The sequence below is a fragment of the Diospyros lotus genome, chromosome 5 (genome assembly GCF_014633365.1).
Source record: "Diospyros lotus cultivar Yz01 chromosome 5, ASM1463336v1, whole genome shotgun sequence".
Classification (NCBI taxonomy): Eukaryota; Viridiplantae; Streptophyta; class Magnoliopsida; order Ericales; family Ebenaceae; genus Diospyros; species Diospyros lotus.
The window spans coordinates 3520672-3547828 of record NC_068342.1 but is presented as its reverse complement, the minus strand read 5'-3'; the positions used below and the strand labels follow the sequence as shown (position 1 = coordinate 3547828).

At 35.4% G+C, this 27157-nt stretch overlaps 4 protein-coding genes across 4 annotated transcripts; 2 read left to right on the top strand and 2 right to left on the bottom strand.

The window, feature by feature from the left end:
- The first annotated feature begins 7339 nt into the window (after nucleotides 1-7339).
- On the top strand, nucleotides 7340-8917 carry LOC127801080 (E3 ubiquitin-protein ligase ATL31-like). Its single transcript, XM_052335924.1, has one exon. The coding sequence runs from the start codon at nucleotides 7472-7474 to the stop codon at nucleotides 8681-8683; it is 1212 nt and encodes a 403-aa protein (XP_052191884.1). The 5' UTR covers nucleotides 7340-7471; the 3' UTR covers nucleotides 8684-8917.
- A 6663-nt stretch (nucleotides 8918-15580) lies between these two features.
- Nucleotides 15581-20754, top strand: LOC127802537 (DNA excision repair protein ERCC-1). The gene is made up of 9 exons (XM_052338388.1): nucleotides 15581-15955; nucleotides 16025-16142; nucleotides 16660-16763; nucleotides 18305-18404; nucleotides 18552-18628; nucleotides 19316-19415; nucleotides 19572-19643; nucleotides 19725-19793; nucleotides 20122-20754. The coding sequence occupies exons 1-9, from the start codon at nucleotides 15675-15677 to the stop codon at nucleotides 20440-20442; spliced, it is 1242 nt and encodes a 413-aa protein (XP_052194348.1). The 5' UTR covers nucleotides 15581-15674; the 3' UTR covers nucleotides 20443-20754.
- Nucleotides 20755-20795: 41 nt separating this feature from the next.
- LOC127802536 (probable serine/threonine-protein kinase PBL7) lies at nucleotides 20796-23964 on the bottom strand. Its single transcript, XM_052338387.1, has 6 exons — nucleotides 23255-23964; nucleotides 22912-23156; nucleotides 22126-22505; nucleotides 21728-21860; nucleotides 21354-21443; nucleotides 20796-21248 (listed from the first exon to the last, which is right to left on the bottom strand). Exons 1-6 carry the CDS (start codon nucleotides 23571-23573, stop codon nucleotides 21084-21086), a joined length of 1332 nt encoding a protein of 443 aa, XP_052194347.1. The 5' UTR covers nucleotides 23574-23964; the 3' UTR covers nucleotides 20796-21083.
- A 1662-nt stretch (nucleotides 23965-25626) lies between these two features.
- On the bottom strand, nucleotides 25627-26013 carry LOC127801487 (uncharacterized). Its single transcript, XM_052336687.1, has one exon. It carries the CDS (start codon nucleotides 26011-26013, stop codon nucleotides 25627-25629), a length of 387 nt encoding a protein of 128 aa, XP_052192647.1.
- Nucleotides 26014-27157: the final 1144 nt, after the last annotated feature.

Sequence of the window (27157 nt, the reverse complement as noted above, 5' to 3'; positions counted from 1 at the left end):
ACTAGGGTAATCAGTGTAAAGATCCGGGTCGTAGCCCGACAGATAAGAATTCTCCCCCTGACTTTGGTTAAAAGAAAACCTCTCATCACTGGGATCGGGATGGCCAAATGCATTAGAAGACACAAATGCTAAAATACTGAGACATGAAGAATATGAAAATGACAATTCAATGACAGATAATGATGCTAATGAATCAATTAATGTTTCAATAATCATACTTGACCGTAGTCTCTTGCACTGTTTAGTAATTAATAGTTATCTAAATATATATATTTTTTATTTTTTTTAATTTATAATTTTTTTTTCTTTTTGCCTCAATCTCCCCGGCAACAGCGCCAAAAGTTGACTGCACTCTCACCCTACAATTAAAACACAATAAAAACACATTAAAACTTTTATATTTTTTTTTTATTTTAGTGAGAGATTTATACTCGTCAGTGTACGAGTGCAGTTGTAGTCCAAATTTAAATTTATATTTTCTGGAAGAGTCCAGGTCGTCCACTGAGAGATTTATTTATGGCAAAAGAAAAAGAATGTCACACACACGTACACGCATTTAGATGGATTGGTAACAAGATTATTTTATAGTTTTTTTTTTTTAAACAACAGATACTAGGAAATAAAGCAAGACAGAGGTAGAAATAAATACTGGAGGTAAGAATATAAAATTGGATAGCACTCGAGTTAAGACAATTTCAATACCAACTCGTTGATTCCCAAATTTTAGCAGACAAGGTTAATAACATTAATTTAATTTTAGATATGAGGGTTTGTTACTAAATGTAATTAGAGATGATGATAGTTCTAGTTTAAACAATCCCTATACATGATATGTGATATTCTAATTTAAGCAACTACCATAAATCCAATTATAATTAATATACAAAACAACTAAATTAATCATCCAGATTTGGGTATGATAGCGTTTCCAGTTCTAGTAACTCCCATGCGTGACATGAAAGCTGACTGCACTCTCACCCTGCAATTAAAACCCAATAAAAATAAATCATAATAAAACTTTTATATTTTTTTTTTTATTTTAGTGAGAGGTTTATACTCGCCAGTGTACGAGTGCAGCAATTATAGTCCAAATTTAAATTTATATTTTCTGAATGAATCCAGGTCGTCCACTGAGAGATTTATTTATGGCAAAAGAAAAAGAATGTCACACACACGCACACGCATTTGGACAAATTGGCAACAAAGTTTTTTTATGAGTTTTTTTTTTTAGACAACAGATACTAGAAAATAAAGTAAGGCAGAAATTGAAATAAACATTAAACGTAAAAATATGAATTTGGATACTGCTTGAGTTAAGACAATTTCAGTACCAACCCGTTGATTCCCAAATTTTAGCATAAAAGATTAGCAACATTAATTTAATTTCAGATATGAGGGTTTGTTATTAAATGCAATTAGAGATGATGATAGTTCTAGGTTAAACAATCCCCATACATGATATACGAGATTCTAATTTAAGCAACCACCATAAATCCAATTGCAATTAATACACAAAACAACTAAATTAATCATCTGGGTTTAGGTATGATAGCGTTTCCAGTTCTAGTAACTCTCATACATGGCATGAAAGCTCTAAGTTAAGCTTACGCTCCAATCCAAACCTAGTGATTTTTTAATAATTAATACACACTCATACTGAAATTTAAATTAATGTTACTTATTTAAAGCGCAGCTTTCTTTGGGAATCATTGGCGTTGGACACTGTCCTTGCCTTAACCCAAGATTAGATTTAGCTACTCATTTTTATTTGAAAGTTAATTGACAGGAATTTAAATGACATAATTTAAATAACAGAATTTAAATGGCAGGAATTAAAATAGTAAAAACTAACCGACCATTTAGGCGGTGGATAATTAAAAGACAAGAATTAAAATTACAGAAATTTAAAGACATAAACTAACCGGCCATTTAGGCGGTGAATAATTAAAAAACAAGAATTAAAATTACAGGAATTTAAAGGCATAAATTAACCGGCCATTTAGGCGGTGAATAATTAAAAGACAATAAATGACATAAGAATTTAAAAGAAGAAAAAAAAAATAAGATTATAAGAGAAAGTACTAAAGAAAATGAGAAAGAACAAGAACAATTCTCAAAGAGAGAATTATAAGAAAACAACTAAACTTTTATTCAAGAATAATAATCACACTTACAAATGCAATTAAGTGATCTATTTATAGGCCACAAGATGCAATACAAACCACACAATTTCAATTATTCAACTAGACATAATTATATCTAATGGGCACTCACACACTTAAAGTTAAATGAATTTTAGCTATAATACACACCTAATATTAAATGGATTTTAGCTAAAATACATACCTAATAAAGCATTCATAAAGTTAAATGGATTTTAGCTATAATATCCACCTAACAGTTAAATGGATTTTAGCTAAAAAAACACACCTAATAAAGCTCTCACATAAAAAATAAAAATAGATTTCTATAAATTGATTTTTAATCTTCATTAGGATTAAAAATAATCCTTGGGCCTTCTCCAAATAATATCTTCCATGAGTTGCTCAAATTGGGCCTTAATTCTTCATGGGCTTGAATTCTTCATGGACTTTAATTTTTCATGGGCTTGATTTCTTCATGGGTTTGATTTCTTCATGGACTTGAATTCTTCATGGGTTTGATTTCTTCATGGGCTTGAATTCTTCATGAACTTTAAGTCTTCATGGGCTTGAATTCTTCATGCCTAAAAAAAAAATAAAAATAATTTAATGTTATTAATAAATTATATATTATATATATGTATTACACATGGCACATATATATATTAGATTATATTATATATATATATATATTACATGCATGCATATAATGATGTATATGTATTATATATAATTTTATATATTATTATTATTATTATTATTATTATTAAATTTTACTTTAAAATTTCATTTCATTCATTTTTTAATTTAAATTTGCATATAACCATAAAATATATATTAATATTTAATTTAAACTATTTTTAAGATCAAAAGAAGGATATAATTATAACAAATTTTTTATAAAATTAACCACTAATCAAAAGCTCTAAGTTAGGCTTACACTCCAATCCAAATCTAGTGATTTTCCAATAATTAAAACACACTGATCATACCGAAATTTAAATTAATGTTACTCATTTAAAGCGCAGTTTTTTTTGGGAATCATTGGCGTTGGACACTGTCCTTGCCTTAACCCAAGATTATATTTAATTACTCATTTCCATTTAAAAGTTAATTAACAAGAATTTAAATGGCGTAATTTAAATAACAGAATTTAAATGACAAGAATTAAGATAGCATAAACTAATCGGCCATTTAGGCGGTGGATAATAAAGTAACAATAAATGATATAAGAATTTAAAAGAAGAAATGAAGGAAGTAAGATTACGAGAGAAAACAAGAGAGAGAATAAGAGCAATTCTCTAAAAGAAACTTGATGATACTGGACCAATCACCGAGGTCTGCCTCGAACCAAGTACCTGCAGGGGCGGGGCTGTAATCCCCCGGGAGAACTCCGACGCTCAAGTCAGTAGAAGAAATATGCCCAAAATGGAAAATTGAACCAGTAGTCAGATGATCCGTACCTGTAGAAGTCGATATCTATTTAAAGATGGGGTAAAGCACATATTGAAGAGATAAGATAAGTCTTGAACCGGACGTTGGAGAGAATCTCGGTTAACTGGGTCAGCCTTGTTCAAAATCAAATATGAGATAAATGATGAAGATATAGGTGATACGTGGCACTTTTTGGGGCCGGCACGTGGCAGCACCACATTGGAGATCTCCAAGGGTAGTATAATATTTTTGCCCTTAGTAAAATATTCCCTCATCACTTGCCGCGCGGCCTCGGCCCGCGCGCGCAGGCAAGCCGCGCGGCCGGGGCCCGCGCGGCCTCAGCCCGCTCATCCCAGACCAAACGTGGCCGAGACCTCTGGTCTCGGCCACGCAAATAAGGAAGTTCTTTTAAAAAAAAAAAAACTGAAATGAGAAAGCAAAAAAAAAAAAAAAAAAAAGAGGAGGATGAAAGATCTCTTACCTTCTCACTACACCTCCAAGTATGTTTCCACTCCAATAGTGTTTGTGAGGAGGGGACCATCCCTACCCCCCTTTTTATAGAATTCTTGGAGGGCCATGGGGAGTGGGGATGGGATGTTTAGTTGGGAAGCGAGCCAACAAAGCCAATAATAGAGCTCTTTAATCTTATTCATTTATCTTTTTTGTAAAATCTCTTTTTTCAGGAAAAATTGAGAAGACTACTCCTTCAGCTGCCCGAGCTCCTCTCCCTCGCAGCTCAAGGAGTTGGGGGGGCAAGTGATGAGGGAATATTTTACTAAGGGTAAAAATACTATACTACCCTTGGAGATCTCCAATGTGGTGCCGCCACGTGCCGGCTCCAAAAAGTGCCACGTATCACCTATATCTTCATCATTTATCTCATATTTGATTTTGAACAAGGCTGACCCAGTTAACCGAGATTCTCTCCAACGTCCGGTTCAAGACTTATCTTATCTCTTCAATATGTGCTTTACCCCATCTTTAAATAGATATCGACTTCTACAGGTACGGATCATCTGACTACTGGTTCAATTTTCCATTTTGGGCATATTTCTTCTACTGACTTGAGCGTCGGAGTTCTCCCGGGGGATTACAGCCCCGCCCCTGCAGGTACTTGGTTCGAGGCAGACCTCGGTGATCGGTCCAGTATCATCAAAACTCTAAGAACAAAACTAACCTTTGATTCAAGTAATAACCACCTTCTCACAAATGCACCCAAGTGAGATATTTATAGCCCATAAGATGTATTACAAACCACACAATTATTCAACTAAACATAATTATATCTAATGGGCACTCACAAAACATTCACCTAATTAATGGAAGAAAATTAGGTAAAAAACAAAAAAAATACCAAAGACTTTAGGTGGTGGACTACTTATAAGAATACAAAAGACTTTAGGTGGTAAATCACTTATAAAAAAAAAAATACAAAACAAAGAAAAGTCGTTTACAAGTTGGGCTTTTGTTGGGCCTTTGGTTGGTCTTGGGCCTTTGGTTGGATTCCATTTGATAGTTGGGCCAAGTGCACTTGAAACATCCTCTAGACTCCATAATTGGTCTTTGAATTTGAGCAATAAAAATGGGTAATCCAATGTTTTCGATTATACCCCTAATTAATTGTAGAAGTCAACTTCCTTACTTCATCCTGTAATAATATGTAATATAAATAATTATTTATTTTAAGTATAATTATAAAGCCAAAATAGGGATATAATTCATTAAGATTTAGGAAATATTGACCTCTCATCAGCGGCAACCATGGCTGCCGACCCACCGCCATTAACCCCCGTACACACTTTCACTCTCTCTCTCTCTCTGTACAATGGCCGATAGCTATAACAGAGAGAAGAGAAAGAGAGAAAGAGTGGGTCGACTGCCATGACTTACCCATACACACACACACATATATATATATATACACACACACACACTTATATATATATACACACACAGCATGGCTACCGCGGCCATGAAACCTAGGCCAGCACACACACCTATATATATATATACACACACACACACAAAAGTATGGTCGCGGCCATGGAACCTAGCCGCAAGGAGATTTGAGAAACCCCCGCATCGCGAGGTGCAGAGGTTTTAGAAACCTTCGCCCCGACCCCTCCCCACCCCGACGACGATGGCAGCATCGCTGCCTTCGTCAATTGCAATGGTGGCGATCGCGATGCCGTCACCATCACCTCGAGTCGGGGAACACTAGGTTCCCCGACTTCTGCCATGGGTAGGTTCCATGGCCGCGACCATGCATGTGTGTGTATATGTGGGTTGACTATGGCTGACCCACCACTCTATCTCTTTTTGTGACGACCAGCAAATAGGTCGGTTTCCATGGTCGCATCCATGAAATCTTGTGTGCGTACATGTATATATATATATATATATACATGTGTGTGAGTCGCCTTCCATTCTCTTTCTTTTTTTTCTGTTATAGTTGTGGGAGCTAAAATAAAAATTTTAAATTTAGTGAAACATTTTGTATGATGTGAACTATGAAAAGTAATTTTACAGATTGCAGATAGAATTTGTCTAAAATAAAATATATGCAAGGGTGTAAGAACGAGGATATATTCCTACTTAGAAATTAAGATCAGAGATGTGACGGCTCTAGTAGTTTTTTTATTCCCTTCTTGACCTGCCCTGCCCTGCCTTCCTTGCCCACCGCTTCGGCTGCCATCATCATCCTTCTAGAAGAAGCATCTCTCCTCCTTCTCAATAATAAACGTTGTCTATAATTTTTAAATCATGCCATCCTTGGGGGAATAAAAAACAACAAACTTGAGTTGAGTTGGGTCACTCACACGTTGCGCAAGCCAACTAGCCAAGGCATCCGGTCAACGGTCTTCATTTCGTATCGTTTAACAGATTGGTTCCCGCATCAAATCAAGTCAATTCGTTACATCATATCCTATAAGGCGAATGCAGACCGTGACTGATATAAAATTTGTGCCCACTATAATACGGCAACTAGTTTCATAATAATAATAATAATAATAATTATATAATTTCAGTAACATCCATGGATTTGCATCATGTTGACTTGGACTTCTACCCTTGTCTATTAAATATATATATATATATATGGCCCATGCCATTTTCCTGCACACTTCTTGACCCATTCCCCCCCTCCTTCTTCTTCTTCTTCTTCTATATAAATATAAATATATATAGTTTGGTCTAAAAACAAGGGCAATTATATATTAATTAACTGTTTACATTCATACCTATAATAGAGAGAGATTATAATTAATTATAAAAATTAAATCTCATAATTTAATTAAGTTTATTCTAAATTCGACCTCTATGATTGCTGCTTGTGTCTAACACCACCACAAGTCATTATAGAATTTTATTGTATCTCGTTCGGTATGGGGACCGCTTTGGACCATTTGATATTTCAATTTCATTTACAAGGAATCTAAATAAATAAAATTCCAACGCGGTCCTCTTTAAAGGGGGAAGAGCATTGTGATGATGGAATAAAAAAAAAAAAAAGAAAAACAAATGGTATGAATGGAAGAGAGTCCACGTGGCGGCGCTAACAATGGAAGACCGAAAGCTGACGTCATAACTGCCCAGAAATTGGAAAAAAAAAAAAAAAATAGTGGAAGCTGTGGAGAAGGCCCAGTCACAGCTTCCCGTAATTGTCCGGAAGCGAACTTTCCCTCCCAAAGTCTATGCACTTGCATTATTAGTACGCGATTGACTGATCTTCCCAGTTTTCTCTCTCTCTCCACTGCATCTATATATTTATATGTACATCTCTATCTGTATCTCTTAATTTCTACTTGTATGTATATATATATATATTTACATCTACTCCTTTCTTCTCTATCTAAGCTCAATTAATTCTCAGAATCAACGGGAGCAAGTGTAGCATGACCAGCGACGACGAGAGCACGAAGAGCGCCACCCGCCGCCATGCGATTTTCTGGGTCACGGCGCTGCTGCTCCTGTCTACGGCTCGAGGGCAGCCGAACGGCAGCAACTCGAAAGACGACACGTATAATAATTACAACAAGTTCAGCCCCTCTATGGCGATCATCATCGTCGTCCTCATAGCCGCCCTTTTCTTCATGGGATTCTTCTCCGTCTACATCCGCCACTGCACCGAATCGGCGCCAGGAGGCAGCGTCCGCCCGCTCGGCGCGCTTGGCGCCTCCCTCCGGCGGCGCAACGCCCAGCGCGGCCTCGACCCTGAGGTCATCGAGAAGTTCCCGACGTTCGAGTACTCGGCGGTGAGGGGCTTGCAGATCGGGAAAGGCGCTCTGGAATGCGCCGTTTGCTTGAACGAGTTCCAAGACGACGACACACTCCGGTTGATTCCCAAATGCGACCACGTGTTTCACCCAGAGTGCATTGACGCCTGGCTCGAGTCCCACGTCACCTGCCCAGTCTGCCGGGCCAACCTACAACCGCAGCCCGGCGAGACCGTGGAATACCCGAACTTACAGGCGGAAATTGACGGCGCCGCCGATACCCAGACCGCCCAGAACGACGACGTCTCCATTCGGATAGAAGAGCCGGTTCCTCGTCCGGTAGACCGGAGCAAGAGTGTGACCCAGAACCGGCCGCCCCGATCGTGGTCTGTGACGGGGAGGATTTTCGGGAGGTTCCCCCGGTCGCATTCGACCGGACACTCGCTGTCGTTAGTCCAGCCAGGGGACAACACGGACCGGTTCACGCTCAGGATACCGGACGAGCTACGGAAGCAGATGATGACCCGGGCGCTGAACCGGACGGCCAGCGCAGTCGCGGTGTTTCCGAGAGAAGGTAGTTCCCGGAGAGGGTACCGAACGGGGCTTACAGATGGAAGTAACAGGGGAGGCGTGTCGTACCGGCGGCTGGATAGACTGGACCGGGGGGTGAAGTCGGACAGGTGGGTTTTCTCAATTGCGCCGCCATTCTTATCTCGGGCGCCGACGGTTCGTTCACCGAAGGTTACGACCGGTGAAGCCGAGGGGTCGACGTCGTCAACGACGCCGGGAGGGACGAAGGTGGCGATGAAGTTGCCGTCTTTCAAGTGTCTGGAGCCGAGGGGAGACGAGACCGGTTTGGTGGCGGGGGAAGGCGGCCGGCCGCCCGTATGAGGGCGAGCTCTGAATTTCCACGGCGGTGGGCCCACCCCTCTGGTTAGGTGAGGATGAATTCAATGTCTGTGCCCACCTCCTTAGACTTTGGCGGCCTTCCCCAATCCCATCCCCACTCGGCACTCGCTTTCTACATTTTCTTTTTTTTTTTTTTTTTTTTCATTTTTAATATTTCATATTAAGTTTTGGTTTTTTTTGGAGGTTTGTAGATATAATGAATTCTTTGTTTTTACATTTTCTTTTTTCTTTTTAATATTTAATCATAAGATTTAAATTTTAAAATAATTTATTATTCAATTCCAAATACTTCATAATTTGCAATACTTTATTAATCATTTAAATTATAATAAAATTAAAATAATAACTTTATTTAAAAATAAAATATACTTATTAAAATTTACCCATTGCCTATAAAATAATAGTTAACATTAGGAAAATACTATACTCCCAAATAATTTTTACTAACAATTCTTACACACCAATAAAATTCATAATAATAATCAAATCTATTATTAATTTTGAATAATATTATTATTTATTTTACCTATAATTATTATAAAATTCGCATGGTAGTAAAATAATTATTTTATCTTTAATTTTTAAACAATCTTAATTTTTAATCAATATTTTTTTAATAAATAAAAGCTGTGAACACTGTTACACTCTCGTGAGTCCCAAAAAATTATTATGATTGAGACACCTCTAAGCCATCGAAGGTCGTAAATGCGACATTTTTAAGAATTAATCTTTTAGCCAGCTCATTGTTAAAAGCATGAAAATGAAAGAAAACTCCAACACTGATAGTTCATGTAAAGGTTTTAGTTAGATTTTAAAACTTTTTAAAAAATAATAATAAATGGCAGTGAATTGAAAAAAAATAAAAAAGAAAAATATTTTTTAATTTTATGAAAAACAATTCCCATCTTCCCTAATTTCAATTTTCTATAAAAAATGGGCCAAAACATGTTTTATCATAAAATTTTTATATGAAAAATGTTATGTAATCAAATATGCAAGTATAAAAATTTTTCCTTTGATGTAATATTTTTTATGAAAAATAATTTCAATCAAACCCACCCTTAAGATCATTTTATAAGACTTGGTATCTAACAACGATATACGATAAAACTAAACTATTTATAGCGGGTAAGAATGTTATACCTCGTTGAATGATAAATGAAGGTTGTATGTGCTGAAAATGCAGCTCTTGTCCTTGCTATGAGCTCTCAAGATAGCTTCACAAATAGCTACAAACGGCTCCAAACATGTTTTCTTGGATGACCAATCCATTCCAGCTCCACAAGAGACCAAGTCAGTCCATGCTCCAAGTCAAGTTGAAACCCTATAAGAAGCTTATGTGCTAGTCAAGCTTCTTAATTTGTAGGTGATGGATGTTGTAATGGTTTACAAGGATAGAAATAACCAACAGTTTCACTATTGGGAGCTATTTACTTAAAAGAGCAACGAGCATAAAAGAGCAAGGAAGGAGGAGGAGAGTTTCAGGGATGAGAAGAAAAGAATGGCCAAGAGAATTCTAAGAGAAAAAGTGTCGAGCATCATTTTTTTTCTTCCTCTCATTCTTTATATACCAAAACCCTAAACCCTTTTATAAGCTCAAAATTGAACAAAACTGATTAGGAAAGAAAGGGAAAAGGAGATAGGAATGAGAGGCATACCATTTGCATGTTGTCCTTCCTCGTTTGTCATTTGCAAGACGACTATCATTCTCTCCTTGCAGAAAATGATAAGAGAACATCTCAAATTTGAATCTTGCTATTAGATACGGTCGACAGTTTTTGAGGAAACAATCAACCGATTCATAGCCAGTAGATCAATTCAGGGTGACTTATCAAGGAATGGTCGACCATCTCCAAAATTGGTTTATTCTCTCATATCAAATTTTACTTAATTACATTTAGGTTCAACATTAACTCTTAATACCCCTTTCATTAACTCTTAATGAAACCGATACCCCTATTAACTTTTAACGACATGCTTGATAACTCTTCACATTTGCTCTCGTTCATTAAACCAATTTTGTTAACTTTTAACAGCATCATTCTTCATTAATCTTTAATGATGATCAAGAACTAATTACAGCAATACATCACTAGTCCAACGCCACATTTGAATTTACGTGTGATCTTCTAGATTCATCGTTGAGTAACAATCGAGACACATCTCTGACACCATATGTTACTGTACAGAGACCACACAGAGAGCATTCCTACCATGATATACGGGCAGTTATGTACAACGACAAATCTCTAACACCAACATATGAGACAACTTTGTTTCCTTTGATCTAAAACCAATAACACAGTTAAAGTCTATAACAGATCATTAATCCTCTCAATTATGTGATTTGTTACTTACGTTACATTCAGTAGATGTTCAACTAACATTTACCCACATGTCTATTATTTAATCTCATGAATTATACCATGATTCACTATCTTTTATCATTAGCATTTCATACTAATCAAATGTAGTTGTCCATGTGTCAGTCCACAATCGATTAATTATATTCTTCTTCTGAAAAATCTAAGGATTGATAATTATTTTAACAAATCCTAAATTTAAAAATTTTTCTCACATATTCTTAATAGTTTAAGAATAAGACATGTATTAAGAAATTTAGGTGGGATTCTCTTTGTGTTTCAGTTTTGTGTTTTGAGTTTTGAATTCATTTTAAATTTTATGTTTTGAGTGTCTATTTTAAAATTTTTGAAAATGCGTTCTTTTTGTTATTCTGAAAAACTGTTTCTTAAAACACAAAACTAGAAAACGTGTTTACTTTGAAATTTTGAGAAAAATTATTTTATAATATTTTAATTAATAAATTTTATTTAAAATAAATTATACACGATTATTAATAAATTATAACTCATTAAAAAAATTAATACAAAAAAATCATATTACATATTTCATATTTTAGTATTCAAATAAAATAAAACAAAACAAAAAAAATCAAATCACAAAAGAAAATCAGAACACAGAAAGGGCACAGTAGAGAGGAGGAAGGGGAGGCCGCGAGCAGTGGCAGATGCGAGCGGTGGGCGGTGACGGGGAGGCCACGAGCCATGGTTAGGGTTGTCGGTTGACGGTAGTGGGCGGTGGCTGGGGTTCTCAGTCGACAGCGATCATCAAGCCATCATTGCATGCTTGCTTTGCCATGGCCATCGTCTGCTCGGCATCATCAAGCTATCATCATCGACTTCATGTGGCCATTGATGATGAAGGATGAAGGAGAAAAGATGAGGAGTTGGCGACAGTGGTGCCGGGTGAGGAGGAGTCAATGGCAATGGTGGAGGATGAAAGAGAAAAGAAGAAAAATGAGAGGAGAGAGAGAGAGAAAGAGCGTGGGTTCGGTGAATCGAGAATGGGTTTGGGGGTAGGAAGGAGAGGTGTGTTGCTGTTTTTCACGTTTTGAGATTGTTTTGTATTTTCAATGAGTTTACACTGAAAACACCCAAAATAACATTTTGTTATTTTGGGTTTTCTTTACAAAATTTTTAATTGTTTTCGAAAATGCGTTTTTGAAAATAGTAAAGATAACATGTTTTAGATGTTTTAAAAAATTGAAAACAGAAAACAGCTCGAAAATGACAAAGAGAACATGCCCTTAGTGAGTCAATTATATACATATTAGAAATGTATAAATGAAGATATGACCATAAAATATAAAAATATATTTTATTAAATTTATAAGATATACATCATTAATCTTAATTTACATATGTCATATGCTATCTAAATTTAACATTAAGACATTAACTCTAACATAAAATACCACTTTCTTGGTGACATGCTCATTTAAATAAATAAAATGACATATCCAAATTGTCTCATCAAAATATATTTTTTATAAGTACAGATTACATTCAAATTAATTAAATACATAAACTATATAATGAAAATTCATTGAAATAAATTAATAAATCTTTATATATATAAAAGTATGATAGTCTTGAAAAAAGAAATTTTCCCCCAAAACTTGCATTAATGATTTGCAATTAATACTTATTGCATTAATAATTTGTATTTTGTAATTTACATTAATAATTTAAATCTTTCAATTGGTTTGAAATAATAAGTAGGAATAAATTTTTTCCCAAAAACTTGCATCAATGATTTGCATTTAGTACTTATTGCATTAATAATTTATATTTTGTAATTTGCATTAATAATTTAAATCTTTCAATTATTTTGAAATAATATGTACTAATTATTGTAAAATTAATAATAGATTTTACATACACAAGTTTTTCAATGCTAATCATAGGTTTTCCAATACATTATTATGTGAATATTAAATATTTAATTAATCAGTCAATTAATCAAAAATAAATACTATTTATGAGTAATATGAATAGACACTTAAACTATTAATTAAGTCACAGAAAATTGTTCATTTATATAAAATTTTATTTTTATATAATATAATATAAATATTATATATTATATATAATATATAGTAGAATAGTATGCAAATATTTCTTCTCTCCAAAAATTTGCCAAACTATTTTTTACATCTAAAATTTATATTAAACTTGCATGAATTTTTCAATGCTATTAATTAATCAAAAATAAATATTTTCTGTTAAATCTTATTAACAATTAATCCGTCAATCAATCAAAAATAAATACTATTTGTGAGAAATATGAATAGACACTTAAAGTATTAACTAAGTCATATAAAATTATCCATTAAGTAAAATCTTATATTTGTATAATATAATAATATAAAATATCTTTATATATATAAAAGTAGGATAGTCTTGAAAAAAGAAATTTCCCCCAAAACTTGCATTAATGATTTGTAATTAATACTTATTGCATTAATAATTTATGTTTTGTAATTTGTATTAATAATTTAAATCTTTAAATTGGTTTGAAATAATATGTACTAATTATTGTAAAATTAATAATGAATTTTAAATACACAAGTTTTTCAATGCTAATCATGGATTTTTCAATACATTATTATGTAAATATTAAATATTTAATTAATCCGTCAATCAATAAAAAAATAAATACTATTTATGTGAAATATAAATAGACACTTAAACTATTAATTAAATCACAAAAAATTGTTCATTTATATAAAATTCTATCTTTATATAATATAATATAAATATTATATATTATATATAATTTTTATATATATAAAAGTAGGATAGTTTTGAAAAAAGAAATTTTTTCTCAAAACTTGCATTAATGATTTACAATTAATACTTATTGCATTAATAATTTGTATTTTGTAATTTACATTAATAATTTAAATCTTTCAATTGCTTTGAAATAATAAGTAGTAATAAGTTTTTCCCCAAAAACTTGTATCAATGATTTGCATTTAGTATTTATTCCATTAATAATTTACATTTTATAATTTGCATTAATAATTTAAATCTTTCAATTGTTTTGAAATAATATGTACTAATTATTGTAAAATTAATAATAAATTTTAAATACACGAGTTTTTCAATGCTAATCATAGGTTTTTCAATATATTATTATGTGAATATTAAATATTTAATTAATTTTTAATCAATAAAAAATAAATACTATTTATGAGTAATATGAATAGACACTTAAACTATTAATTAAGTCACAGAAAATTGTTTATTTATATAAAATTCTATCTTTATATAATATATAGTAGAATAGTATGCAAATATTTCTTCTCTCCAAAAATCTGTCAAACTATTTTTTACATCTAAAATTTATATTAAACTTGCATGAAATTTTCAATACTATTAATTAATCAAAAAAATATTTTATGTTAGATCTTCTCATCAATTAATTCGTCAATCAATAAAAAATAAATACTATTTATGAAAAATATGAATAGATACTTAAAGTATTAATTAAGTGATTGAAAATTATCTATTAAATAAGATTTTTTCTTTGTATAATATAATAATATATATTATATATTATATTAAAGTAGAATAATTTTCAAATTTTTGTTTCCTCCAAAAATCTGTCAAACTGTTTTTTACCTCTAAAATTTGTATTAAATTTGCATGAGTTTTATGAGAAATATTAACAGACAACTTAAAATATTAATTAAGTTATAGAAAATTGTCCATTTATTTAAAATATTATCTTTATATATTTATTCTATATATATTTATATAATATTAAAATATGATAGTCAAACAAAATATTTTGCCAAGTGTCAATCAATGGTGAATTTTTTCCCTCAAAAACTTGCATTAAATTAAATGTAGTGATTAATTAATTATTAATTATTTTAATAATTATATTATAATCTTGAAAATGTGATATCTTAACAAATTCATAAAAAAATATTTAAGGTTGTCAAATGTTAGGGTTTTTCAATACTAATTAATATTTAAGGTATCACATTTTTAAGACTATGGAAGAAATCAAAATTCATATTTTTAAAATTTTGTTATTATTGAAAAAATTGATTCTTACTCATATTTAAGAATTTTAATTTATATTTATAACTATAATATAATAAATAGAAAATAACGAGTGGATATATTATAGATTTTATAATATTTATTTATAAATAAATATAATATAATATAATAAATAAAAAATTATAAGTATTTTGTCAAATGATATATTAATTATTCTTGAACACATTGAATAATAGTATATTGAATTAAAAGTGTTTTCCATTAATATATTAAATAGTAAATAATTAATTAAACTTAAATTTTGATAAATGATTAAAGATTAAAAAAAATATAATCATCAATTCTATTAAAATGATTTAAAATAATAAGTTTATTTTTTTAGTTTTAAATTAAACTCTTCCGTGTATGTTCATCACTAGTTATAAATAACTGACAATAAGTTAAAAATCACTGGCAGTATGCATAATTTTTCCTATAACTTAGCCGTATTTAGGTTGTAATCCGAAGACCAGTCTGTTGCAGGAGTTGGTGCAAATTCTGGGAAATCAGTTTGTATGGCAGTGTAGAGAGAGAGAGAGAGAGAGAGGGAAGAGTTAATGGAGGAAGAAGACGAGCGAGGGAAAGAGGAGGAAGGCCAACTTCACCGCCAAGGAGAGAAGAAGAGTGAGTTCGTTATCAAGATACCATCCTACGAAGAAGTCCTCAACGCCTCTCAATCCCAATCACACCCTCCCCCCTCTCTCTTCAAGCCCTCTCAATCCTTCTCCCAAGCATTCAGTTTCATCAAGTCCTCCCCCTTCTACTCGCCGCCTCCGCCGTCCTCCGCCTCTGCTCAATCTCAATCCTCCCACGCTTCTCAGCCCGCAGCGTCCTCCAGGTTTCGTCTACTCCTAGGGTTTTGCTTTTAAATCCGTTGGGTGCTTATTGGATTCCTTTGCTTTCTTAGGCAATCGGACCGATCGGACCTTGCTTCCTCTTCTTCTTCGTCTGCTGCTGCCGCTTCCTCGTCGTTGGCTTCGCAAATTGCTCAAAATCGCAACGCCATTCTCGTTAGCCATAGACAGGTCAATTATTTTATTTATTATCAATGTAGATTTTGGGAATGAAAGCAGCAACGTGTATAGACATGCTGGTAACTACAGCAGACATGTGACATGTAGCCGAATTGGCTGGTGAAAGAGACGACCTACCTAGAATTTAATTTAATAGAGATAATTGAGCAAGACTCGACGGTATTAAGTGCTTTCAAGTGTTAGTTTTTTCAATTGTTTACAGAATGGGCTTATTCACTATCTAAAAGATTGTCCTGAGCCTTCCATTTTAAACTTTCATTCTTTGGTGTATCTCTCTGCACCGAGCCATCGGCTCTAAGCTATCGCATTTGGTTTATCGTTCTTCACTGAGATTCAGGAAACTTTTGTAGAAAGTGATCAATGTCTACATCCTTCTGGAAACAGCAGGAAGTAGAATAGAGGAGAAGAATAAAATATTATCAAGCACATTAATAAGACTTCTAGTCTGCCGTCTAAATAATTATAAATTAATTCTTGTACCCCTTAATCTTTTCCTCTTTTTATGCAGAAAGGAAATCCCTTGCTAAAACATATAAGGAATGTGAGATGGGCATTTGCGGATATTGTTTGTGACTACTTGTTGGGGCAGAGTGCATGTGCTCTCTATTTAAGGTGTCAACTTTTCTACCACAATCTCTCTCTCTTTTTTTTTTTTTTAATAACGGGAGCCACCCAAGGCTTTTATATACTCCTACTTTGTTTTTTACTGGCTTTGTGGAAAGAATTTTTAGCTGGCTGAGTGTGGAACTGCAAATAACTACACCTAATTTTCTTCCTATGCTTTGAAATGAATTTGGAAAAATGCCAGTGAAATCTGCTTTGGCAAAATGAACCCTTTTGTAATTCTAAACTTGGTATGGAAAATTTTGTTCTTGAACAAATTATCACAATGCCATGATTTTTCTATTATCAATTCCCCTCTTCCCTACATGGTCTCAATTGCATAATCTACTTTTTTATAATCATTTCGACTTACAAAAGAAAAAAAAAAAATCAATTTTCTCCATCACTATGGTCACATAGATGTTTGATATTTTTAAACCATTTTCTATTCTTTACATAATCAATATGTTTGGCAGAAATTGATCAGTAATTTTGCTTACAATCCGACATATAAATCTGCCATATATATCTTATAGTGATTTCAGTATGGCTCACATTATTCATTTATATGCGTATGATAGAATTGCTGCAATTGAACTGTAACCATGTGAGCCTTACTGCCTATTCTTTGAACTCTATAGAAATCTGAAAGACATTGCAGCAATGCTTATACATTGGACTCCTAATAGAACTTTGATTGACTGAATAGATCAATTGACAGTCATCTTCCTGCAAGACTTTGTCAAGTAGGGTTCGTGAATTATGATGATACCAAACGTGAATGGTTGCAAAAATGATTGTTAATACATGATTAATACACTAAGTGGAACTGTGGTGCCTTACCTTTGTGGTATCTATTAAGAGGTAGTTTTTGTTATAAGATATTATTTTTGAGTTCTCATCACCACTGGAGTTGAATTGACACAAGCATGCATGTACAATCAAGAAGAAAAAGTTACTGTTGTATATTACCTCAGCAATGCCCCCTTATTGTTTATGTTAGACATTATTATTTTTCCTAGTGACAAGCACCACAACTAGATGTTGAGAATAAGCTAGTTTTCCTCAAGTCATATGATTGGTGATGAGCACCATAGTGCAACAATTATTCTGGACCTATACTTTTGAACAAGGTAGGCGTTTAGCCTTTATATGACAATAAGCTAGTTTTCCTCAAGTTGTAGGATTCGGTAAGATGGTATCATTAGTGGCACACCCAGCTCTCGTTTCAACGCTACAAACTGGTTAATTTCTAACTCTGAAGGGCCTGTTTCTATTTTTTGTGTTATGCTATTGGTGCATGTTCTGCTTAAAGAAATAAAAAATATAAGAAAGAGCATTCAGCATTTCTTTCTTCAGGAGTAGAATTGCTGTTTTGATGGATGTTTCCAACAATGCGTGCAGCGCTATAGAAAAATGCATTCACATTAACTTGTTACCTTGGAAATGCGATAGGTTAATTTTAATTTAGGTTTGTTAAAAGCCTGATATTATTTTGGGAGTTTGTTACACCTTTTCCATCTAATTTCTTGATATGCTTTCTGATGCAGTCTTCGGTATCATCTACTTCATCCAGACTACCTATATTACCGAATAAGGGAGTTGCAGAAGAACTTCAAGCTTCGTGTTGTTTTATGTCATGTTGATGTTGTAAGCCTTTTCACTGATTGATATTTCATGATTCTGGGTAGCTGGATATGCATTTCACAGCCTCTGTAGGTCTTATGGGCAATCAATATTTGCAGCTTTGCTTTTTGTGTAACATATGAGATGTGATTTTTCAACTGTTGGTTCCAGGAGGATGTTGTTAAGCCTTTGCTTGAAGTTACAAAAACTGCCCTCCTTCATGACTGCACCCTTTTATGTGGCTGGAGGTATGTTTCCTAGTTTAGATGGTGTTATGGAAAACAGAGATTCTCTTTTTCACATATGAATATCTGAGGCTGCAACTCTATCCAATTTTACACCACTCTGCTATCTTTTCTATTGATCTTCAAACTGAAAGATTATACAAACTTTGATACACATTTGGGTGGGGGGATTGCACGAAGCTCCCTACTTTGTAAAGGTTAGAGGAGGGTCGTTTTTGTACTCAAATCTTACCCATGCTTTCCAAAGCAACTGTTCCACAACCATACTCATGACATTCCAGTTACAAATGAGCAACCTAACTGTTGCTACCAAGGGTCATCCTCTGATAGCAACATATTATGGCCTTTTCATCAGCCATCTAAACTGCTCAATCTTATTCCAACTGGAATGCTCGTATTAAGGAAACAAAAATGCATTTTTCATTTCATTTAGTTATCTTTAGTGCCCTAGATCTAACCAAACATGCATTCGGCCCAACTCTTAAAGTACAGTGACTTATTTGGCCATTTTCAAAGCAGCGGCCAATTTGGCCCCAGAGCCAAAGTACAGTGGCTTCTTTGGCACTTCACCCTTTCATTGAGTTATCCTTGTTAAGATACTACTCTATGGATTTATATTAAATTGTTCAGTGTGTAGTTATCTTTGTCAACTTACCTTTTTTTTTTTTCCCTTACTGATATTCGTTCTAGCTTGGAGGAGTGTGGTCGGTACTTAGAGACCATTAAAGTTTATGAAAACAAGCCTGCCGACATTATTCAAGGTCAAACTGATACAGATTATGTATCTCGGGTATCTATCTTTGGGAGACTTTTGTTCTTACAGTCAAGTTTTACCAGTTGATACATTTGATAGCCTATCCAGGATCTTTATTTATTTTCTTCTATATCAGATCATAATCTTTTAGCACCATGAATTTCTAATCTGGAATGATATATTTGTTTGTAGCTAAATCACGCTCTGACAACCGTGCGACATGTTAACAAGACTGATGTGGTCACTCTTGGCTCTACATTTGGGGTATACTAGATGTGCTTTGCTGGCCATTGATTATGGTTCTGCCTGTCTTTCCTTTGGGAACTAACTAGCTTCTTATTTCAGTCACTTTCTCATATCATGGATGTATCCATGGAAGATCTAGCTCGATGCCCTGGCATAGGAGAGCGCAAGGTTAGAATCCTCTGGTATAGTTTATCCAATTTATTTTGTTGCATCAACATTCTCGGCACCACTAATTTCTTCAACTCATTGGCATACATTTTATACATGCAACTCATTGGCCTCCAGTTCGATCTTGCTAGTTTCTGCATATTGCATTTTTCAGACTCTAAAAGGAGTTTAAACTTAAAGTAGGTGCAGAAACTTATGATCATTTAACGGAGATATGCCAAACAAAAACATTAATCTTTTTGTTTATGCATCATGAACAATCTATTTTCTCCTCCTTCCTGGTGTTATATAACTAACTATAGTATTGGTTGCACTGCTGATGGATCAGGTAAAGCGCTTATATGATACTTTCCATGAACCATTCAAGCGTGTAATTCCCAAACATGTTACCATACCAGAAGTTTCTACACAGAACAAGGCTGAATTAAGCTCAGTCATTGAAGAAAATGAAGAGAAAGAAGAGGATGCAAGCAAGCGTAGGAAGAAAGAACCTGAAATAACTATCAAATCAGCCCTTTCAGCTGCTTTTGCCAAGTATTCAGATAGATTTGGGAAAAAGAACAATCTAGAACAGAAGGTTGAAGAATCCAGTAGTGCATGTGGAAGCGAAGGCAAGAATAGTAGTTCCAGTGAAGAGGCTGCTGGTTGATCTAACCAACAAGTAAAAGCAGGCGAAATATGTTTGACCCTCCTGTTTCTTCGTTTAGAGGAAGAGATTGGACAATCGTAAAGCCAAAGTTCCTCTGTGTATTGATAATGAATGTACAATTATGTTCTAGGGTTTTATCTCTCTCTTTCCTCTCCTGTCCAGTCATGGCGGCTTTGAAGCTTCTAAAGGATATCTCCAGTTTTGGTATCCTGTAAATTACTTGTAGAACCTTCCCCCATTTAGTTCCAGAAGATCTCGTTTGAAAATATTTGGTTCTACTAGATATTTATAAACTGGCGACATTGCAATTGATGAGATTGAATAATTCAGTGCGTTTACATAGCAATTGAATGGAATGTGGAAGTTCAGTTTTGGATAGCTTCTTCCAACACATTTCTGCTCATTTTGTTCATATGCTCTGGAAGCTGCAAAAAGTAGCCATTACTAGTGCTACAGGAATCCACACAATTTTTACATGGCTCTTGATTGGTCAAAAGAAATAAGGGTTTTTTTTCTTTTATTTTTTTCTGATTGTGACCTTGGCCAAAGGCCCGTGAACCTTGAGGGGCCCTGAAGATGTTCTCTAGTGTGATTCGTTGCAGAATGAGCCAGCTGGTTCAAATTGTAGTTCCAAGAAGCTTCTAATATTTCGGACTTACTGTCTGGGTGAATCTCAAGGAATTTGAGTTGGAGGTACACAACGCAGAGAGATTCTTAACCAGGGGGATTAAGGACTGCACAACATCTGTCATTAGAGGCCGGTAATCGGCTTCCGGTTGCACACACATGGCTGCAATGGCAGCCACCTGTTAAACAAGCCCACATAACAAGAAAAGATTTAAGTTAAAAGTTCAACTTCAATGGTGGTGTTGATGACCACTAACAGCATAATGACAGATTGGCAAACTGACCTGGATTAGTTCCTTTTTGGAATACTGGCCTTGTAGAGATGGGTCCACCATTTCCGCCACTTTCTCCCTGTTTGTTAACCTGGGGAGAGCCTGAAAAATCACAGAAGAAGAAAGTACTACTTGAGAGCTCCTTGCACTTTCCACATTAAAGATATAGATTCTGATTAGATGTAGAGAAATTCTAAGCCTTGTTATCGATACTCTATGCAAATGCAAGTGAGCTTGGTTTGGCCAAAAGGGTTTGTCAATTGTGGCCTGCCACAGCCAGTTCTGTATAGGATCAAATGCATTCATCTTGGAAGATTAGTTTGTGGAAACCAACAGCAAGCAATTTGTGTGACTTTTGCAGAGTGCAATGGATGTCTGATACTCACCCAAGAGACGAGGACATGTTCTCCAGGGGGACGTTTGGTGTCGACCGGCACACGGCCCGTCAAAAGCTCTAGAAGAACCACTCCGTAGCTGTATACGTCTGATTTTGTGGTAAGTTTACCTGTTGAAGCATACCTATATATTTCACGGATGAAACAGTAGTTAGAATCCAAGGGGCCGTTTTGATTTGGCAACTCTCATCTCAAAATTAGACAAGTAATTGAGCATGGCTGGCGTGGATATTTGCCTCCCAAGACAGCCCCCTAATAACTAAAGAAAATGACAGATTTCCTGCTGAATGGGGGACCTCGGCCTTAGTGTGCATGATTGAATGAAGCCACACACTAATGGGGCATGGCAATGAAAAAGAGAGATGCATGATAGATAATGAGGCACTCACTCTGGGGCTAGATAACCAGTGGTCCCCAACACGCGTGTCGAGATCTGACCGTTGATCTTGTCAGAGCCTGTTTTGGCCAGGCCAAAATCAGAAACCTTGGATCTGAAATTTTGATCTAGGAGGATGTTGCTGGCCTTGAAATCGCGGTGTATGATGGATGGCGTTGTATGCTCATGGAGAAACTCGAGGGCTCTGGCGCAGTCCAGGGCAATGCGCAACCGGGTGCCCCAGTTCAGCGGGTGGTGGTCGTGGTGGTGGAGGTGGCGTTGGAGGGTGCCATTGCACATGAATTCAAATATCAGCAGGCGGTGGTGCTGGTCTGCACAGTAACCAAGCAGCTCCACCAAGTAAGGAGAGTGCAACCGGCTCAGTAAATCCACCTGCCAAAAGATAGAATTGTTTATTGATGAACTAGAATTCATGTAACTGATAGAGACTTGATATATCATGTAAATACGGTTAATAAGAGAAGATAGAAGATAGATGGTGACTGTTCTCTCTCTCTCTCTCTCTCTTTCTCTCTCTCCCACACACACACGCACGCACGCGCACACACAAAATTACCAAATTGTTGCCAAAATAACACTCTCTTTAGGGTAAATTTAGACATGCCATTATTGAGGGCAGACTAATTATATTTGTGTTTGGTTTTCGCTCTTTAATGGAGTAATGGAAGGCATCTACATCCACAATAAAACAGTAAAGATGCAAAGAAGAAAGGAGCAATAAAAAACAATCCAGGGAGAAAGAGGAAAAAAACAAAACACAATAAATGAACTCACTGACCTCTATCCTGAATGCGCGCTCCCCCTGCTTTCCTTCCCTCTGCAACTTCTTGATTGCTGCCACAGTGCCATCTCTCAACACCCCTCTGTACACTACTCCATATCCCCCAATCCCAATCACATTTGCTTCACTAAATTGATCTGTGGCCTCTTCCAGCTCCTTGTAGGTGAACACTTGGACCCCTCTGAGTTTAGCCGACGGCATCCGGCCTGAGCTCCCTCCATAAAGACACCCTCCTTTCACATCTGCCATTCATGTTGTGAAATACCAGGATAAAAAATTTGATAAAAAAATCAACTTCTTAAACAAGCAAGTGGCAAAAGATAAGGATTTGTATTGGTACCTGGGCTTGCATTGATGTCAATGGTGCTCTGAGCAATGAACATGCAGTTTCCATTGTTCATAGTGCTGTTGCCTTTGCGGGTGCCATTGTTCTTCTCAGATTTTAGGCGTCTGAGCATTACTATGATGAGGAGAATGGAGAGGAGCAAGATGATTATGGTGATGGGTATGATGATAATAAGAGTGGAAGTGGAGGGGAGAACATCATGATCATGGTGGTGAGTGTGGGGTTGAAGCTGTGGATTATGATGGTTGTGGGCATGGTTTGCTGCAGTAAGGGCAGATGGGCTTGCAGGAGAAACAGTGGAACTGGTTTCCATGAGCACAAAAAGCAATGGTGGACTCAGAAGAAAAAATGACTTTTGAGAGAAGAAGAAGAGGGAATATGATATGAATGGTAACTTGACTTTCCTGTATGGCCACTGGATGGGAAAGGTTGTGTTTCCCTTCCTAGGAGATCATGTAACCTGTATAGCCACATGACACACTCTCTCTCTCTCTTTCTCTCTCTCTGTTTCTGTCTGTCTATTCTTTTGTATTATATGGAGTATAGTCATTGTCTTCCTATCAGCAAAAATTTGGAAGCATTTTGCAGAATGTCCTATATACACATCCAAATAATTGGTAAGACATTGCCATTCTGCTGTATGGAAAAATGAATACATGATCACGATATTTTTATGGAAATTTGAGCCTATATATTATTGGGAAATGGCTGCCAGAAGCATTGAGTAGAGTCATGGAATTGCTGTTGTTTGACTTGATTGAAGCTGGATGATAAGCGAAGTTTCACATGCCCAAAGGGCCAACTTAAATCAATGATATTACACATGCTAGCATCATTAATTAGTGGGTAAAAGTCAAATGGATTACCTGAAATTCAGGGAATCTAACCTAGAAGTCATGCCATCTTAAAATGATTAATGCCGATGCAGAAGAGGTTAAACTAACTGATTGGAGTTGCAACTTAATTGGGTTTGTTTCCTTCTTTTTGTGCTTTTGGTGAGAGATCACTTCTTCCAAGCACCTGAGAGGCATCTTGACCTCCTTTATTATGATTAGGAAACCAAAACCCTTTAATCCTCTCAACTACTTCTTTGGACAGAACAATTATGTTGATACCCAATTGGGAAACTGAATTGCTCCAAGAAGCATCATTAGCGCGCAACCATCTACAATGATGTTAAGTGCCAATGCCTTCTCTCTCTCTCTCTCTCTCTCCAACTTACAGTTGGGATTGGGAGAGTGACCCTGCAGAGGCCTTCCCATCTCTCTCTCTCTCTCTCTCAATTTACAGTTGGGATTGGGAGAGTGACCCTGCAGAGGCCTCCCCATCAAAGGTCATACATCACCCATCCATAATCCATGTGGGTTGGGCGTATCATCTCCGATAGCATCTCACACCTCAAACCCTATCCTCTGAGAGAGAGAGAGAGAGAGTAGAAGTGGTTAGTGGATCACAAAGCTCATGTGGAGGCTAAGGAGCGAACAGTTTCATGGGACAGAAGGTTGGTGTTAGGGCATTCACATGAATTGAATACAGGTTGGGTCAAAGCCTAAATTGGTGAAGATCAATTGTAATCTCATGAATACATGCTAGGCTTCGCCAGCCTCTGTAGCATGTGACCTTCAACTACCTCATCAAATGCACCTCATCCTGCATTTAATGTTGGATTTATCCATACAGAATCATCATACATATATCATATAGATCGATACTACAAGTATCCATATCTTCGAGATAAAATCTGCTTCCACGAATTGGCTTGAAACAGCCATTTATTGTAGAAGTGGCAAAGTGATTGACAGGATTTTAATTTAGGAAAACACGCAATAACCAATGGATTTTACCGTTAACCAAAGCTATTGGCACAAAACCTAACCAAACCTCAATTTAGCACATAATTTGAACCCAACAACTGTTATGAGTTCGTTTTGCAAACCAAGCAAAACAGATATTGTTCGAGATCATATCTCCCCCCCCCTCAAAAAAAAAAAACAAAAAACACGAAGATTCAAGCTTCCGCTTCGTCTGCAACCTTTATGACAAGACTTCCGATCTAGTCACCAACGGCACAAGAAAAGCAAGACGTAACCATCTGCGATGGCAGGGTAGCTGCAACTGAAATTATTACATGAATACGAAATCCCTTTCATTATTCATAAAGTTTGTGAGCCCAATGGATAAAACTTTCTTTGAGAAAGAAAAAAACAAAAATTGTAAACAAAGTATAACTAGATCACACCGCAATTGTGCAATTTCCGTGAGCCCAATGGATACAACTTTCTTTGAGAAAGAAAAAAACAAAAATTGTAAACAAAGTATAAGCAGATCACACTGCAATTGTTCAATTTCCACCACATCCTCCAAACTCATTCAATACGAAAGAGAATGCAGGAGTCGAGCATTTCTTCATGTGTCAGTTTACTATGAGCTAGATCAATCATCTGGAAAGCCAAGAACTGGTTTATGAGTTTAGCTACTGGTCTGGCATCACCTGGATGGTATGGAACAAGGGCCTCCAAACTCATACCCGTGATAGTGTGTAACAGTGTTTGAGGCTGAGCACAAAACATATGCTTCCTCTCTGCTAGTTCTTCAGCTAACTCACTTTGATGATTGTCCATCAGATCCTCATTTACCACCACAATTAAAGGCTTACCCAGCTTCAGCGTCTCAAATATGCTCCCTGAACCTGCAGAAATCTTAAATTCAGTCTCAAAAAGGATACTCCGCGCGCTTCTCTCGTCAATCCTCATGTTTCTCACACCTTAAATTAAAACTAGTCAGGAGTAAAAGGAGTCCTTAAACAATGTGATTAAATTTATCAGCAATAGAAATTATAATCCTCTGGATAACTGAAGGTATTCAAGAATTACACATAAGGGTCTTTCAAAAAAAACTCAGGAGTTCAATAGACTTCACTCATTGTTTTATGCTTTTCTGTTTTGCTTGCAAGTTCAGAAGCATACATCCGCACAATGAATGATTTAACTCATTGTTTCTTTTTATTTACATTCCTGGCATTCAAACTCCATCATAAGAACCCACCAATAATAAACTGAAATAACTCAAATGGGAGAGAGAGATTTGACTTTTAATATGTTTTAAAATATATAAGGATCAAATGGGATTAGGTAGATAATTCATGGAACACATAGCATACGTTTATGATGACTACAGATTTGGGAGTCAAGGACACCATATGCAGAAGGGAGATACATGGCAACCTCCAGAAGTACAGATACCTCAATTGTTATAGGTTGGTTACATGGATCATCTTTTGCCTTTTTGTTCACAAGAATTTTGTTGCACACACGTGTGAAACACAAGTATATATATAATGCATTCTGGTCTAACCCAACCAATAACAATTGATAGGAACACAAATGCAAAAGAGGATCCATGTAGCCAACCTATAACAATTATCAGGAATATACAGTGCTGCTTTAAGATAGACTGGAGACTCAACATAAGGATTCTTTGTGATTATGGATAAGATCTTCAGCTCCTTTAATGCATCTAGAAACTGGACGTGTCAGAAATGGCAAACCCTCCTTTCCTCTGCCTGACTTTTTTTTTTCTTTAATTTTTTAGAATTACTTCTTTATTAATGTTAAACATCTGTTCAACTTTGTTTAAAAATTTTATGTATCTTTCTTCATATTAATTAATTGTCATTATTGGTGTTACACATTGGTAAATTTATGGCTGTGGCCTGGTTGACACAAAATTCAGAATCCTATACACTTTTATGTGATAATATTTAATTGTCATATTTGATGCATGCTTACAACCCTTGCTTGGTGTGAATGTTATGTTTTATTGTACACTCCTACACTTTATAATAGGTAATGCATAAACCTGTATGGTGTCGCCCAATTAGTTACCAAAAGAAGATGC